This window comes from Apodemus sylvaticus, chromosome 22 (assembly GCF_947179515.1).
Source record: "Apodemus sylvaticus chromosome 22, mApoSyl1.1, whole genome shotgun sequence".
In the NCBI taxonomy this organism is placed as follows: Eukaryota; Metazoa; Chordata; class Mammalia; order Rodentia; family Muridae; genus Apodemus; species Apodemus sylvaticus.
The window spans coordinates 30415063-30430983 of record NC_067493.1 but is presented as its reverse complement, the minus strand read 5'-3'; the positions used below and the strand labels follow the sequence as shown (position 1 = coordinate 30430983).

General features: G+C 39.0%; 1 protein-coding gene across 1 annotated transcript in view; it reads right to left on the bottom strand.

The window, feature by feature from the left end:
* LOC127672696 (cytochrome P450 3A9-like) overlaps positions 1-15921 on the bottom strand; it is a 54199-nt gene that overhangs the window by 34981 nt on the left and 3297 nt on the right. Inside the window, exons 2-7 of the mRNA XM_052168007.1 lie at positions 10389-10482; positions 8938-8990; positions 6952-7051; positions 3474-3587; positions 3153-3241; positions 1609-1757 (exon numbers count right to left, since the gene is read on the bottom strand). Coding sequence (XP_052023967.1) covers positions 1609-1757; positions 3153-3241; positions 3474-3587; positions 6952-7051; positions 8938-8990; positions 10389-10482 — 599 coding nt within the window. The remainder of the gene's footprint in view (positions 1-1608; positions 1758-3152; positions 3242-3473; positions 3588-6951; positions 7052-8937; positions 8991-10388; positions 10483-15921) is intronic.

Here is a 15921-nt window from a genome sequence, read left to right as displayed (position 1 = left end):
TAGAAATTGCGATGACTCAGATTACTAGCATGCATAGTGTAGTGGGAGGGGGATAACGTTATGAAAAACATAAGGGCATATAAATGAATTCTATTAATAAATGGAGGGCTAGAACAATAGCCTCAATTATGTAACTTAGCTAGAATGTACAGATTCCTAGAAGTTCACAAACCATAGAAGCTGCCTCAAAAAGAAATGCATACCATGAATCATAGACCTGTGGCAAGAGATGTTATATGCTACCCAGGAAGTACACAGAAACCCATAGCATCTCTCACAGTCTAGAGTAAATGGAGAACTATGATAAAAGCATATTATCTTATAAATATGTTCCTGGATCATATTGAATCTTTGCCTTCTCCTACCTTGCCTTATGTACAGAATTAAAAGTATACCAGGTTTTAAAAAAGAACATGCTGTCTACAAGGAAAGCCTAAGACCAAAAGGTTTCAATACTGAATTTTACCAAATGATTAAAGAAAAGAATATTCCATTTCTTTCCAAACACTTCCAAAATATAGAAAGACATGAAAATATCTCCAAAATTCTCAGTAAGATAAGTAGTGCCTCTAATATTCAGACCAGACAGAAATATCACATGAAAACTACAAATAAACAACACTTAAAAATACGCAAAAAGAAGATTTTAACATATTAGTCTACTGAACCTAGTGACTATTAAAGAGGTATATTACTCTAACTAGGTAGTAGTCACCTCAAGGATGCTCTTATATACAACTGAGCACCTCAATGCAAATGAAAAATGATAAAAACAGATGAATAAATATAAACAATCTTTGAGAAAAGCCAACAGCCTTTTATGACAAAAATGCAGTTCCTTCAGCACTCTGTATTAGACATTACTATACAACTCAGCACTTCTTCTCAAGTATACATCCAAAACAACTTAAAGTGTGTTCAGACACAAACCTGTGTATGAGTGTTTATAGCAGCACTGTTCCAAAAAGCCAAAAAGTTAAAACATTCTAAATGTCCACCAGTCACAAATAAATAGAACATGTCATGTTCTTACAATGGGATGAGATTCTGCCATAGAAAAAATTAGGTACTAATATACACTTCAAGATGCATGAACTTTTAAAGCACACTAATTTGGAAGCCAGACATAAAAGGTGACAGATTGTACAATTTTATTCATATAAAGTGCTCAGAATAGGCAAATCTACACTGTTAGAAAGTAGACTTACTTGTTGCTTATGTATGAGAGAGGTAAGGAATTGGTCATTAAAAGTATAGAGTTTTGGCCGGGAGGCAGTGGCACACGCCTGTAATCCCAGCATTTTGGGAGGCAGAAGCAGGCGGATTTCTGAGTTTGAGGCCAGCCTGGTCTACAGAGTGAGTTCCAGGATAGCCAGGGCTATACAGAGAAACCCTGTCTCGAAAAAAACCAAATCCAAAAAACAAAACAAAAAAGCAAAAGTACAGAGTTTCTAGGATAACAAAGATGTTCCACAGCTAACAGTGATAGATGGAAATACTTTAAATATACTGAAAACCAAATACTGGTCTGTCTACAACATATGTGGATTTTCTTTCACTACACTGTTGCTTAAAAAGACAGAAAGAATGAAACATTAGATTACGTACTCACTGAGAGGAACAGTGGATTAAAGATATCAAATTTGAAGAGCTTCTTGATTTTTTCCACAAAAGGATCCTGTGGGTTGTTGAGGGAATCAACATTCACTCCAAATGAGGTGGCTGTGATCACATCCATGCTGTAGGCCCCAAAGATGCTGAAGAGAGATGGAAAGAAACAAATAAATACCTTCTTAGTTTAGCTAAGATATATAAAGTGTGAAGCAAGAGTAATTCACATGTCCAGCCAAGACAGTCAGATCATCATACAGAAACCCTGTCTACCATGTCCTGCTTCTGTCACACTCACTTGTGAAAAGTTTGACGGGTGACAGTGTTGTGTCTATCTTTGTGATGTGGGATGACATGGATACTATCTATGACTGTTAGCTTTAATTATCAAAATGACATAATCCACAGTCACTGGGGAAGAGAAATTGTTTCTACCAGTTGGACAGGCCTATGACGTGTTGCTTTGATTATTAATTGATGTGAAAAGATATGATCCTCCACCATGGGTGGCAGCATTCCCTGGGTTTGGTTCTGCACTGTGTAAGTATGGGAAAGATAAGCTAAATACTAAGCATGTGTACACTCCTTTATTTTGTTCTTCATTGTGGATGTCAATTCTCTCCCACTCCCAGAGATTTAACTCATGTGGAAAGTACCCTAACCCATAAAATTATCTTGACATCCTAAAGAAATATTTTCTATTTCATTGATAGTCTCAAAAAGTCTATGATGGAATATAAGTGGTTTGATGTTTTAACTTTCCTGGTATACATACAGCATCCTAATATGTGCTGAGTACTTTCTCCACTCTTTTCTATTGAAATCCCACTAACAACTTTGTTTAGATAAAGTTCCTTCTTTCTAAACTATCTTTTTTCTAGAATTTCAACAACGATAATGGAATAGACAAGTTAATAATGAATCTTGAATACAAAAGTGAGACTCATTCTCTATTGAGCACCCTACTTTCTCATAGGAGACATTCCTTTCCAGAGTGGCCCATTGCAGTCCTAATGCTGCTACAGGGATGCTTCTCAAGTTTCCTTTGGTCTCAACTCCAGTCATAGTCTGAGCTGTTGTGATCAGTGGCAACACCATAAAACCGACTTTTGACTAGTTCTTGAGTAACTTCAATTATGACTTAACAATGGAAACTTCAACTCCCCAGTAGGTAGTTATGGAGTCTCCTAGCACTACTGTTATGATTTGAATGTGCATATCCCACCAGAGGATTGTGTATTTGAACACTTAGTCCCAAACTAGTGCCACTATCTGGAGAAAGTGTGGCAACTTTTGGAAGTAGAGACTCATTGGAAGCAAGTTACTTTGGGCAGGTCTTGATATAGCCTGGTCATACTTCCTTTCTTCTGATCGTAGATACAGTGTGATAAGGTAGCCTCCTACTCCTGCCATGACTATATCTCCCTGAAACCATAGCCAAAATGAAACATTTCTTCCTTCAGTTGCTTTTGTTAGAGTATGTTGTCACAGCAAAAGGAAAGTAACTAAGACAACTACCCAACGACTGTGCTAGTACTTACTCTTTCATCCTGGTGGGCTTTCCTTCCTCTAATCCCTGCCTCATGTTTTTCACCAACACATCTGTATACTGGTTAATGATGGGGAACATCTGCACACAAAACAAAAATCCATGCATAGTGAATAAGGGACTCAATTCCCAGTGGACACAGCTTTTCCAAGGAGAACGCAAGAAGTCAAATTAACACATAAAAGCCATTAAAGCCATTGTTAGGAAGATTTGACTCAGAGGGCACTGCTTTAAAGGGGTTGTGATCTTCCACCTTACCTGTCCCCAAAACTGTTACTCATGTTTTCAACAAAAAAGATTATTACTTCATTACCTCCTTGAGCTTCCCACTGGTGAAGGTTGGAGAGAGCAGGGCTCTGATTCTCTTCCATTCTTCATTCTCAGATATAGGGATGGCTTTTTTCAAAATCCCCACTGGACCAAAGTTCTAGAATCCAAAGCAAAAGAGATGTTGCACATAAAGGTTTGGAAGACGCCACAGTTGTGCATAAAAGAAAAAATGTTGACAGGTATGACTTACTTATAAATTATTTAGAATTATAATATCATTAAATGGTCCAGAATTTGTATGTTTCAAATGACTCACTCCCTAAAAGGCTGGAGACAGAGGGGGTGGTTTCAGTTGTAGAGGTTTAATAAAAGTTGGCTTGAGGGACTGGTGAGATATCTCGGCAGTTAAGAGCCCTGACTGGTCTTCCAGAGGTCCTGAGTTCAATTCCCAGCAACCACATGGTGGCTCACAACCATCCATAATGAGATCCGATGCCCTCTTCTGGTGTGTCTGAAGACAGCTACAGTGTACTTACATATAATAATAAATAAATTTTTAAAAAATAAAAGTTGGCTTGAGTTGATCAATGTTCACAATCATTTCACTATAATAGCTAACTCTTCTAGTGTATACAATTAAAAGATTCAATGAAATATTATAAGTGTATATGTTGCACAGAAAGTCATAAAAACTTAAGAGCAACAGTTAAAATTGTTCAAAGCCCTTAGTCATCAGGGAGGGACATTCAAATCAAAATGACCCTGAGATTCCACTTTACACCAACCAGAATGGCTAAACTAAAGAATTCAGGTGACAGCAGATGTTGGCGAGGATTTAAAGAAAGAGAAATATTCTTCCATTGCCAGTGTAATTGCTGACTGGTACAAACACTCTGAAAGTGAATCTGGCAGTTCCTCAGAAAATTGGAAATAGACCTAACTGAAGACCCAGCTGTATCACTCATGGGCATATACCTAAAAGATGCCCCACCATACCAGAGGAATACATGCTCCATGATGTTCACTGCAGCCTTATTTATGATAGCCAAAAGCTGGAAACAAACCAGATGCCCCACAATGGAAGAATGTGTACAGAAAAGGTGCTTCATTTACACAATAGAATACTATTCAGCTACTAAAATGAGGATATCGTGAATTTTGCAGGCAAATAGATGCAACTAGAAAATATCATACTGGGTGAGGTAATCCAGACCCCAAAGGACATACATGGTATGTACTCACTATTAAGTGGATATTAGCCCAAATGTACATAATATCTAGGATACAACCCACAGAATTTAAGAATTTAACAAGCAGAAAGGCCAAGTGAGGGTGCTTCAATCCTGCTTAGTATGGGAAAGAAAATAATCATGCAAGGCAGAAGGAGAGGGGGATCTAGATGGGAGAGAAAAGAGGGAGGGTAAAAGCGGAATACGAGCAGGTATGGGGGAGACAGGAGAGAAGCCCAGAGGGTCATCAAAATGAATGGAAACATGCAGCCTCAGAATGTAGGAGGTAGAGAGACCCTCTAGAAAGTACCAGAGACCTGGGAGGTGAGAAACTCTCAGGACTCAAAGGGAGGGACCTTAGATGAAACGCCCAACAGTGGGGAGAGGGACCTTGAAGGGTCCACCTCCAGTAGACAGACAGAGCCTCAATAGGAGGAATGGTGTTACTAACCCACAGTCAAAATCTCTGACCCAAAATTGCTCCTGTCTAAAAGAACTGTAGGGACAAAAATGGAGTAGAGACTGAGAGAAAGGCAGTCCAGTTACCCATCCAACTGGGGATCTACCTCATGAGAGACACCAAGGCCTGACACTATTATTGATGTTATGATGTGCTTACAAACAGGAGCCTAGTAGGGCTTTCCTCTGAGAGGCCCAACCAGCAGCTAACTGAAACAGAAACAGATACTTACACCCAACCATTAGACTGAAGTCTGGGCCCCCTGTGGTTGAATTAGGGGAAGGATAGAAGAAGCTAAGGAGGAGGAGGGTGACTTCATAGGAAGACCAGCAGTCTCAACTAATCTGGACCCCTGGGAGCTCTCAGAGACTAAGCCACCAACCAGGCCACACACACAAGCTAGTCTGAGGCCTCAGACACATATATAGCTGAGGACTGCCTGGTCTGGCCTCGATGGGAGAAGATGTGCCTAATCCTCAAGAGGTTTGAGGCCTCAGGGAATGTAAGGCCTGGTGTGGGGAGCATCTTCTTGGGGACAGGAGGAGGAGAAATGGGATAAGAAACTGTGGGTGGGGGAACCAGAAAGGGGACAATGTGTGTGTGTGTGTGTGTGTGTGTGTGTTTCACAAACACAAGACTCCAAATACTAAAACTTTGCTTGTGAGAGTGGGGGGAGGAGAGAGACAGACAGACAGAGACAGAAACAGAGAGACAGAGAATGGAGTTTGGTTCAGTCATAAAGAAGAATAAAATTATATCGTTATATCATTTGCAGAAGAACAGATGTAGCTGGAAATAATTATGTTAGATGAAGACAAATTCAGACACATGAGTATCATCATATATAACAAAACATATAGGAACTAAAGAGAAGACTCAGCAATTAAGAAGGCTTTCTGTTCTTACAGATGTATGAACTTTGGTTCTCAGGTAATAAATACCAGTAACTACAGCTCTAAAAAGTTCCTGCACCCTCTTCTGGGCTCTGTGGGTATATACACACATATGTATAAGCACACACACATATAAACAAATATAAAATAACTATTTAAACAATTTAAAATATCACAAGAAAGCCTAATCCATTTTATGATAAATATATGCCAATCATATAGAAATTAAAGAAAAAATATTTTCCAGTTAAGGAGAAAAGACAAAATGTATGTGGCAACTCAAATAGACTGTCATGAAGGAATAATTCTGTGGTTTACATAGCTGGACAAATAAATATACATGGAGTTACACACCTGTATACACACATACTACCAAATACAGGCATGTAAAATTGATAATGAATAAAATGTATGGGTCATGCAAATTTCTTGCCATAAAAGTATACTAAATTTACAGTTATATAAAACATCACCATTGAGTCAAAGAATATGAAGAACACGTGGATGCTTGTTGTACATTTAGGCCAATGACCTATGAAATTATCGTAAAAGAAAAACTATCATATAAATGGGACTCTGGAAAGGTGGCTCAGTAGAAAGAATACTGGCTGTATAAACATAAGGAACTGAGTTCTAATATACTTTAAAAAGCTAGATGTGTCTCTGAGCACCTGTAACCCCAGCTCTTTAAGGGAGAGGAACAAGAAAAGTGCCAGCACTTGCTAACTAACAGCTTAGCACCAGGTTCAGTCCAAGACCCTATCACAAGGTAATACTGAGAACAGTAGAGCAGGACATTCAACATTGTCCTCTGGCCTGTATGTATGTGGGTATGAGCATCTGCATGTGTTAGAATATACCACATGCATGTAAACACACATAAAAAAGACCCTGATGTGTAAACAAATAGAGGTGAAGGTATTTTACATAGGTTCTTACCCGCCGGTTTGTGAAGGTGGAGTAACATTCCTTCACCAGCACTGTTTTGATCATTTCTGGATCTGTGATAGCCAGGACAGGCTGTAGACCATCATACAACCTGCATTGGCAAAGCAGAGAGGATTAAACCCAATCAGGTGGATTTTATAGCTGGAAACCTGCCCAGAACTCAGAATCTGATCCAGATGTTACATAAACCACGTCTTAGTTATACAACACTATGTTATGTTACACAGCAACATGAGTACCTAGTTCAAGTTGGGGATTCTGAGCCCAGATCGGATCACTGGCATCTCATGAAATGAAGTGTAATATGTAGGGAAGAGGCAAACACAAAATAGCTCTACAAAGAAATGATAACTAGAACGAAATTGGAACATTCGTTAAGTCTGGGTGGCGCATGCATGAATATTGCCTATACACAATGTTTTTCATAATTTTGCGTGATCAAAATATTACATTACCAAAAGGGATATTGAGTCAATGGAAAACTTAAAGGTGAGAAATGTAAGTGCAAATGGATAAGCAAAGGGTATCCAGTGCAGTGTGCTCTGAGCAGGACCACAAGGTCTTTATGGGTTGCGTTTACTCAGCAGACCAGTGGCCAGCCCTTAGTTGTATAAAGATGTGTGAGAGAAGTTAAAGAGGCATGAAGAGGCCATGCCTCCCCGCTCATGTGTGTCACAGAACACAATGTTGGCCCCTCTTGTAATGTTCTCAACCAACCTCCAATGGCCCTGAAATGGAATAATTCACTAGAATTCATTAGAATTTGAAATATGAGCAACAATTTTTCCAGAAGGATAAGCAAAGAAGAAGGTAGGAAGAAGGTGACCACAGAGGGCAGCTTAAATGTCTCCCATTAATAATTACTGTTATTAATAATAGATAATCATTTTGCAGCAGTTACCTAAGTTCTAAGATAAAAACTCCATTAGTCTACAGGGGACATGGCCCTGTGACTATGTCCCACACTTACTGTAAAGAGTTAGTATCATGAGGGAACTGGGGAGATGACTTGGTGATTAATCATGGTTGTGTTTCCAGAGGTCCTGGGTTTGACTCCCAGAACCCACATTATGATTCACAACTGTCACTCCAGTTCAAATGGATCTGACACTTGATTTCTAAGGCAGTGCATGCATGCATGCACCTGGTACACAGACATGCATGCAGGTAAGACACTCATACACATAAAATAAAAATAAATAAAATTTTTAAGTCAGTATCATGAGCTGGACATGATGGTGTGTGCATGCCTATTATAATTTCAGCATTCAAGAAGTAGAGGCAGAATGATCAGGATTTCAAGGCCAGCTTCAACTATACAGAAAGATTATCTTTCACCCCACCCCAGGACATACTTAAGCAGATAATATCTAGCAAGACTGTCTTGGGTTACATAAGACTCTGACTCCAGGGCAATTAAGATGAGAGTCAGCAAAGGATATACTTATGCATAATTCTACTGAGCAGCCTTTGCATCGTGAGACTAATGAATAAAAGAAAAGTCTACATACATTCTTAGAAGATGGATTTTTAAAACATAGCTGTGTTTTCAATGTTTTGTGATAGCTCACAGTCTTTCTTTAAAGCACATTTAAATTCAATTTTTAAATAATTTTGGCACTAAAGTCCAAATAAATAAATATGAGATACAAAAAAGACATATATTTAAAGGTCTCAGGTGATTCATTATATGTTACTAGAGGAGTACACAAAAGAGGACATTGGAAGAGCAGACTATCCACACACTGAACTAAAACTCAACTGAACCATTCCTGAACCATCAGGATTTCCAGGAGAAAATCAAAACATACATCTTTTATAACCAAGTTCCATCTGTGAATCATGACACAGGAAGACATAGGGGCCTTTGGTAGGAAAAGCCTCCAAAATCTTTATAATGCACTGCTTGCACTCAAGATCGCGTGAGCTTTTGTAAACATTTCAGATCTACACAGTGGAAGCTGCTATAATACTTACCCCCACATTTTCCCATATTTTTTATGACATTGTATAGCATATTCCCAGAAGCCCTGGAAAGATGAAGAAAATGAAAATCCATGACTATTTTAAATATAGTGTTCTTATCTATAATTGGGGCACAAATAGTTTGACTCTTACAAAATCAGAATTACTATCCCTTAATGTCAATGAGAGAGACATTCTTATTCATATGTGTTTGAGTAGAAGGGAGGTTAAGTTCTAGAGGTATTTGAAATGGGATTATGCAAATTTCCTGAATTTTCTCCCAATGTTGCACATGCACAAAACTCTCACCCTTGGCTGTGAATAATTGCTAACTGCATTGCATGTGCTTGGCCACTCACTCTTCACTATGAATAGTAGCTAACACCCTGTCTCTCTCTAAAGCTTTTCTCTCTCTACACATTGTCCTTAAAACCCTCAAACTCTCTGAATTGTTCCTTCCATAGGCACAGGGGGGAACAGAAGCCAAGAGAAAGCCAATATGATCCATTTATCTCCTTATTCAGCCTCTTTTTCATTTATCTCATGACCTGTCCCTAGAAGACTAACAGCATTAGGACCCTGAAGAAACCACTGGCCCCTTTTCAGTTAGAGCATTTAATCTCAGATAAGCTGCTGAGTGAGAAGGCAAATAAATAAGAATGACAGAGGGGGATGAAAACAGGAATTAGTGGCTGAGAGCATTGCCTCCTGTTCCAGGGGACCAGGGTTCAAATCCTAGTACCCACATGGCAGCTCTCTGTAATTCCAGTGCCACAGGGACACCTTGGTGGGCACCAGAGACTCATATACAATCATATATGCAAGCCATGCATGTTAAAAAGTATTTTTAAAAATTTAATAAAGAGAATCTGTCTTTGTGGCTCCCTGTCAACATGGAACGATCAGGAGATGCCACCTTAACATACAACACAGCAAAGGACAATATTTCTCCTGTACATATAACATTTAAAATTAGATCCTTGCTTTGACTCTTCACTTCTGAAAAATAAACATGAAAATGTCTGCTAAGTTTCAATTGTAAATTTTAAATATGCAAATAAAAATTCCAAAATCATAGCTTACCCTTGCTAGGGCAAAAAAATGAACATGAGGCATATATAGACACATATTAAAAGGACTTAAGTAATTCATCACATGTTATAAAAGGGGTCCACAGAAGGGAAAAAATGGAAGAGTAGAATAAAAGGATATTGCCTTGAAAGGATCACAAATCTGCACATCAAGTCAGTGAGCTGTGCTGGCCAATGGTGCCAAGCAGTATTCTCCTAAGACCAACAGCAAAGCCTTGAGGAAATTGATCTTGTTTCAGGTGAAAGCCAAATAATGGTTTCTGAAATTCCACCTCACTTTCTACTCAAGAGATTGCCTTTTTATTGATGGAACTAAGCCAGTCTTGGTAACCAAAAGAAGCAAGATAGGCGTCTCAAGGAACACTCACTCACCTTCCGGTAAGCAAGAATCGTCCCCAAGAAAGGCAGAGGTTTGGGCCCAGGAATTCCCAACTTTTTAAAAATTCCATGTGAATGAGTTCCATATCTATGAAGCAAAAGAGAAAGCTAGTACATTGGGGTTGTATATTGTCGTGACTCACCAGTCATGGATACAGGCACTATAAAATTCAAACAGAGGAGGCAACATGCAGCCAAGAACAATTGCTATTTTTGGTCTTCACTTCTCTTGAACTCTTTGTGGGACTCCCAAAGACCACAAAGGTTATCTTAAAAGACAAGAAAAACATTTGTGCTCTAAATCCTAAAGTTAATCATTAATAAGCGCTTGAGTTTGGGTGTCCATGTGAATTCTTATATGTCGTTTCTTTCACTCGCTTTTATTTAGGAAATTGATTTGGTGCAATTCAGCTGTCCTTCTAGTGATCTCCAGTAGGGGCCACACCCCACAAGTGTATTTCAGATTTCTCTCCTGAGAGAAGAGAAAGACTCTTCACTTCCTGCCAACTCATACCTGAAGGTATTCGATTGCATCACTGACCCATCCTCTTCTTTACTCATCTATACTAAGGGATTCACGTGACCTGACAAACTGGTATATCAAACACTGATAAAATTTTCAAAACCTGATAATCAAGTTTATTTAAAAGCATACATGCAATCTATACCGTGTTTATACATTATGCTCACATTCCTGACACTATTATAAACAGAAAAAGTTGTAAATTTGTCACAAATATTGAAAGCAACAGACTCACTTTGACTTTTTGACCTTTTGAAAGAGGGTCCTGGTATTATCTTAAAGAAATTCTAGGGCTGAATAGAAGGCAATGAAAGATTTCAGTTCATTGTAAAATGTCATCAGATGGAAAAGGTATTGCCATAAGACCTTAAATACTTACTATTCCTTTAAAGAATAAAAGCAAGTTTGAATGTTTCATTTTCACATTATTATGAGTATGTACCTTTTCTTAAAGTCAAATGTGTGTGTGTGCGAAAGGAGAGCATCTACTACCCACAGACTTATAGGCACACACACACACACACACACACACACACACACACACACACACACACACAAACACACACGTGGTTCTCAACTTTCCGAATGCTGTGACCCTTTATTCGATATAATTTATTTACATTTCAAATGATTTCCCATTTTCTAGCCCCCCCACTCCCCGAAAGTCCCGCAAGCCTCCTTCTCTTCCCCTGTCCTCCCACCCACCCCTTCCCACTTCCCCGTTCTGGTTTTGCCGAATACTGTTTCACTGAGTCTTTCCAGAACCAGGGGCCACTCCTCCTTTCTTCTTGTACCTCATTTGATGTGTGGATTATGTTTTGGGTATTCCAGTTTTCTAGGTTAATATCCACTTAATAGTGAGTGCATACCATGATTCACCTTTTGAGTCTGGGTTACCTCACTTAGTATGATGTTCTCTAGCTCCATCCATTTGCCTAAGAATTTCATGAATTCATTGTTTCTAATGGCTGAATAGTACTCCATTGTGTAGATATACCACATTTTTTGCATCCACTCTTCTGTTGAGGGATACCTGGGTTCTTTCCAGCATCTGGCAATTACAAATAGGGCTGCTATGAACATAGTAGAACATGTATCCTTATTACATGGTGGGGAGTCTTGTGGGTATATGCCCAGGAGTGGTATAGCAGGATCTTCTGGAAGTAAGGTGCCCAGTTTTCGGAGGAACCGCCAGACTGATTTCCAGAGTGGTTGTACCAATTTGCAACCACACCAGCAGTGGAGGAGTGTTCCTCTTTCTCCACACCCTCTCCAACACTTGCTGTCTCCTGAATTTTTAATCTTAGCCATTCTGACTGGTGTAAGATGAAATCTTAGGGTTGTTTTGATTTGCATTTCCCTAATGGCTAATGAAGTTGAGCATTTTTTAAGATGCTTCTCCGCCATCCGAAGTTCTTCAGGTGAGAATTCTTTGTTTAACTCTGTACCCCATTTTTTAATAGGGTTGTTTGGTTTTCTGGAGTCTAACTTCTTGAGTTCTTTATATATATTGGATATTAGCCCTCTATCTGATGTAGGATTGGTGAAGATCTTTTCCCAATTTGTTGGTTGCCGATTTGTCCTCTTGATGGTGTCCTTTGCCTTACAGAAACTTTGTAATTTTATGAGGTCCCATTTGTCAATTCTTGCTCTTAGAGCATACGCTATTGGTGTTCTGTTCAGAAACTTTCTCCCTGTACCGATGTCCTCAAGGGTCTTCCCCAGTTTCTTTTCTATTAGCTTCAGAGTGTCTGGCTTTATGTGGAGGTCCTTGATCCATTTGGATTTGAGCTTAGTACAAGGAGACAAGGATGGATCAATTCACATTCTTCTGCATGCTGACCTCCAGTTGAACCAGCACCATTTGTTGAAAAGGCTATCTTTTTTCCATTGGATGTTTTCAGCCTCTTTGTCGAGGATCAAGTGGCCATAGGTGTGTGGGTTCATTTCTGGATCTTCAACCTGTTCCATTGATCCTCCTGCCTGTCACTGTACCAATACCATGCAGTTTTTAACACTATTGCTCTGTAGTATTGCTTGAGGTCAGGGATACTGATTCCCCCAGATTTCCTTTTGCTGCTGAGAATAGTTTTAGCTATCCTGGGTTTTTTGTTGTTCCAGATGAATTTGATAATTGCTCTTTCTAGCTCTGTGAAGAATTGAGTTGGGATTTTGATGGGTATTGCATTGAATCTGTATAGTGCTTTAGGCAAAATGGCCATTTTAACTATATTGATTCTACCGATCCATGAGCATGGGAGGTTTTCCCATTTTTTGAGGTCTTCTTCCATTTCCTTCTTCAGAGTCTTGAAGTTCTTGTCATACAGATCTTTCACATGTTTGGTAAGAGTCACCCCAAGATACTTTATACTGTTTGTGGCTATTGTGAAAGGGGTCATTTCCCTAATTTCTTTCTCAGCCTGCTTATCCTTTGAGTATAGGAAGGCCACTGATTTGCTTGAGTTGATTTTATAACCTGCCACTTTGCTGAAGTTGTTTATCAGCTGTAGGAGCTCTCTAGTGGAGTTCTTTGGGTCACTTAGGTAGACTATCATGTCGTCTGCAAATAATGATAGTTTGACTTCTTCCTTTCCAATTTGTATCCCTTTGACCTCCTTATGTTGTCGAATTGCCCGAGCTAGTACCTCAAGTACAATATTGAAAAGATAAGGAGAAAGGGGGCAGCCTTGTCTGGTCCCTGATTTCAGTGGGATTGCTTCAAGTTTCTCTCCATTTAGTTTGATGCTGGCTACCGGTTTGCTGTATATTGCTTTTACTATGTTTAGGTATGGGCCTTGAATTCCTGTTCTCTCCAAGACTTTAAGCATGAAGGGATGCTGAATTTTGTCAAATGCTTTTTCAGCATCCAATGAAATGACCATGTGGTTTTGTTCTTTGAGTTTGTTTATGTAGTGGATTGTATTGATGGATTTCCGTATATTGAACCAACCCTGCATTCCCGGGATAAAGCCTACTTGATCATGGTGGATGATCGTTTTGATGTGTTCTTGGATTCGGTTGGCAAGAATTTTATTGAGTATTTTTGCATCGATGTTCATAAGGGAAATTGGTCTGAAGTTCTCTTTCTTTGTTGGATCTTTGTGTGGCTTTGGTATCAGCGTAATTGTGGCTTCGTAGAAGGAATTGGGTAGTGTTCCTTCTGTTTCTATTTTGTGGAATAGTTTGAAGAGTATTGGTGTTAAGTCTTCTTTGAAGGTCTGATAGAATTCTGCACTGAAGCCATCTGGTCCTGTGCTTTTTTTGGTTGGAAGACTTTCTATGACTCCTTCTATTTCTTTAGGCATTATGGGACTGTTTAGATGGTCTAGTTGGTCCTGATTTAATTTTGGTATTTGGTATCTGTCAAGGAAATTGTCCATTTCCTCCAGATTCTCCAGTTGTGTTGAGTATAGGCTCTTGTAGTAGGATCTGATGATTTTTTGGATTTCCTCAGTTTCCGTTGTTATATCTCCCTTTTCATTTCTAAGTTTGTTAATTTGGATACTTTCTCTGTGCCCTTTGGTCAGTCTGGCTAAGGGTTTATCTATCTTGTTGATTTTCTCAAAGAACCAGCTCCTGGTATTGTTGATTTTTTGTATGGTTCTCTTTGCTTCTACTTGATTGATTTCGGCCCTGAGTTTGATGATTTCCTGCCTTCTACTCCTCCTGGGCGAAATAGCTTCTTTTTGTTCTAGGGCTTTCAGGTGTGTCTTTAAGCTGGTAATGTATGCTCTCTCCATTTTCTTTTTGGAGGCACTCAGGGCTATGAGTTTTCCTCTTAGCACTGCTTTCATTGTGTCCCATAGATTTGGGTATGTTGTGTTTTCATTTTCATTGTGTTCTAAAAAGTCTTTAATTTCTTTCTTTATTTCTTCCTTGACCAAGGTATCATTGAGTAGAGTATTGTTCAGTTTCCACGTGTATGTGGGCTTTCTGTTGTTTCTGTTGCTATTGAAGACCACTTTTACTCCATAGTGATCAGATAGGAGGCATGGGATTAGTTCGATCTTCTTATATTTGTTGAGGTCTGTCTTGTGACCAATTATGTGGTCGATTTTGGAGAAGGTACCATGAGGTGCTGAGAAAAAGGTATATTCTTTTGTTTTAGGATAGAATGTTCTATATATATCTGTTAAATCTAATTGGTCCAAAGCTTCAATTAGTTTCATTGTGTCCCTGTTTAGTTTCTGTTTTCCTGATCAGTCCATTGAGGAAAGTGCAGTGTTGAAGTCACCCACAATTATTGTGTTAGGTGCAATGTGTGCTTTTAGTTTTAATAAAGTTTCTTTTACGAAAGAGGGTGCCCTTGCATTTGGGGCATAGATGTTCAGGATTGACAGTTCTTCTTTTTGTATTTTTCCTTTGACCAGCAAGAAGTGTCCCTCAGGGTCTCTTTTGATGACTTTGGGTTGAAAGTCAATTTTATCTGATATTAAAATGGCTACTCCAGCTTGTTTCCTGAGACTATTTGCTTGTAAAATTGTCTTCCAGCCTTTTACTCTAAGGTAGTGTTTGTCTTTGACCCTGAGGTGTGTTTCCTGTAAGCAGCAAAATGTAGGGTCCTGTTTACGTATCCATTCAGTTAGTCTGTGTCTTTTTATTGGGGCATTAAGTCCATTGATGTTAAGAGATATTAAGGAATAGTGATTGTTACTTCCTATCATTTTTGACGTTATTTTTTAAATTTGAATGCTTAACTTCTTTTGGGTTTGATGAAAGGTTACTATCTTGCTTTTTCCAGGGTGAAGTTTCCCTCCTTGTATTGGTGTTGTCCTCCTATTATCCTTTTTAGGGCCGGGTTTGTGGATAGATATTGGGTAAACTTGGTTTTGTCATGAAATATCTTAGTTTCTCCATCTATGGTGATTGAGAGTTTTGCTGGATATAGTAGTTTTGGTTGGCATTTGTGTTCTCTTAGAGTCTGCATGAGATCTGCCCAGGACCTTCTAGCCTTCATAGTCTCAGGTGAGAAGTCTGCTGTGATTCTGATAGGTCTTCCTTTAT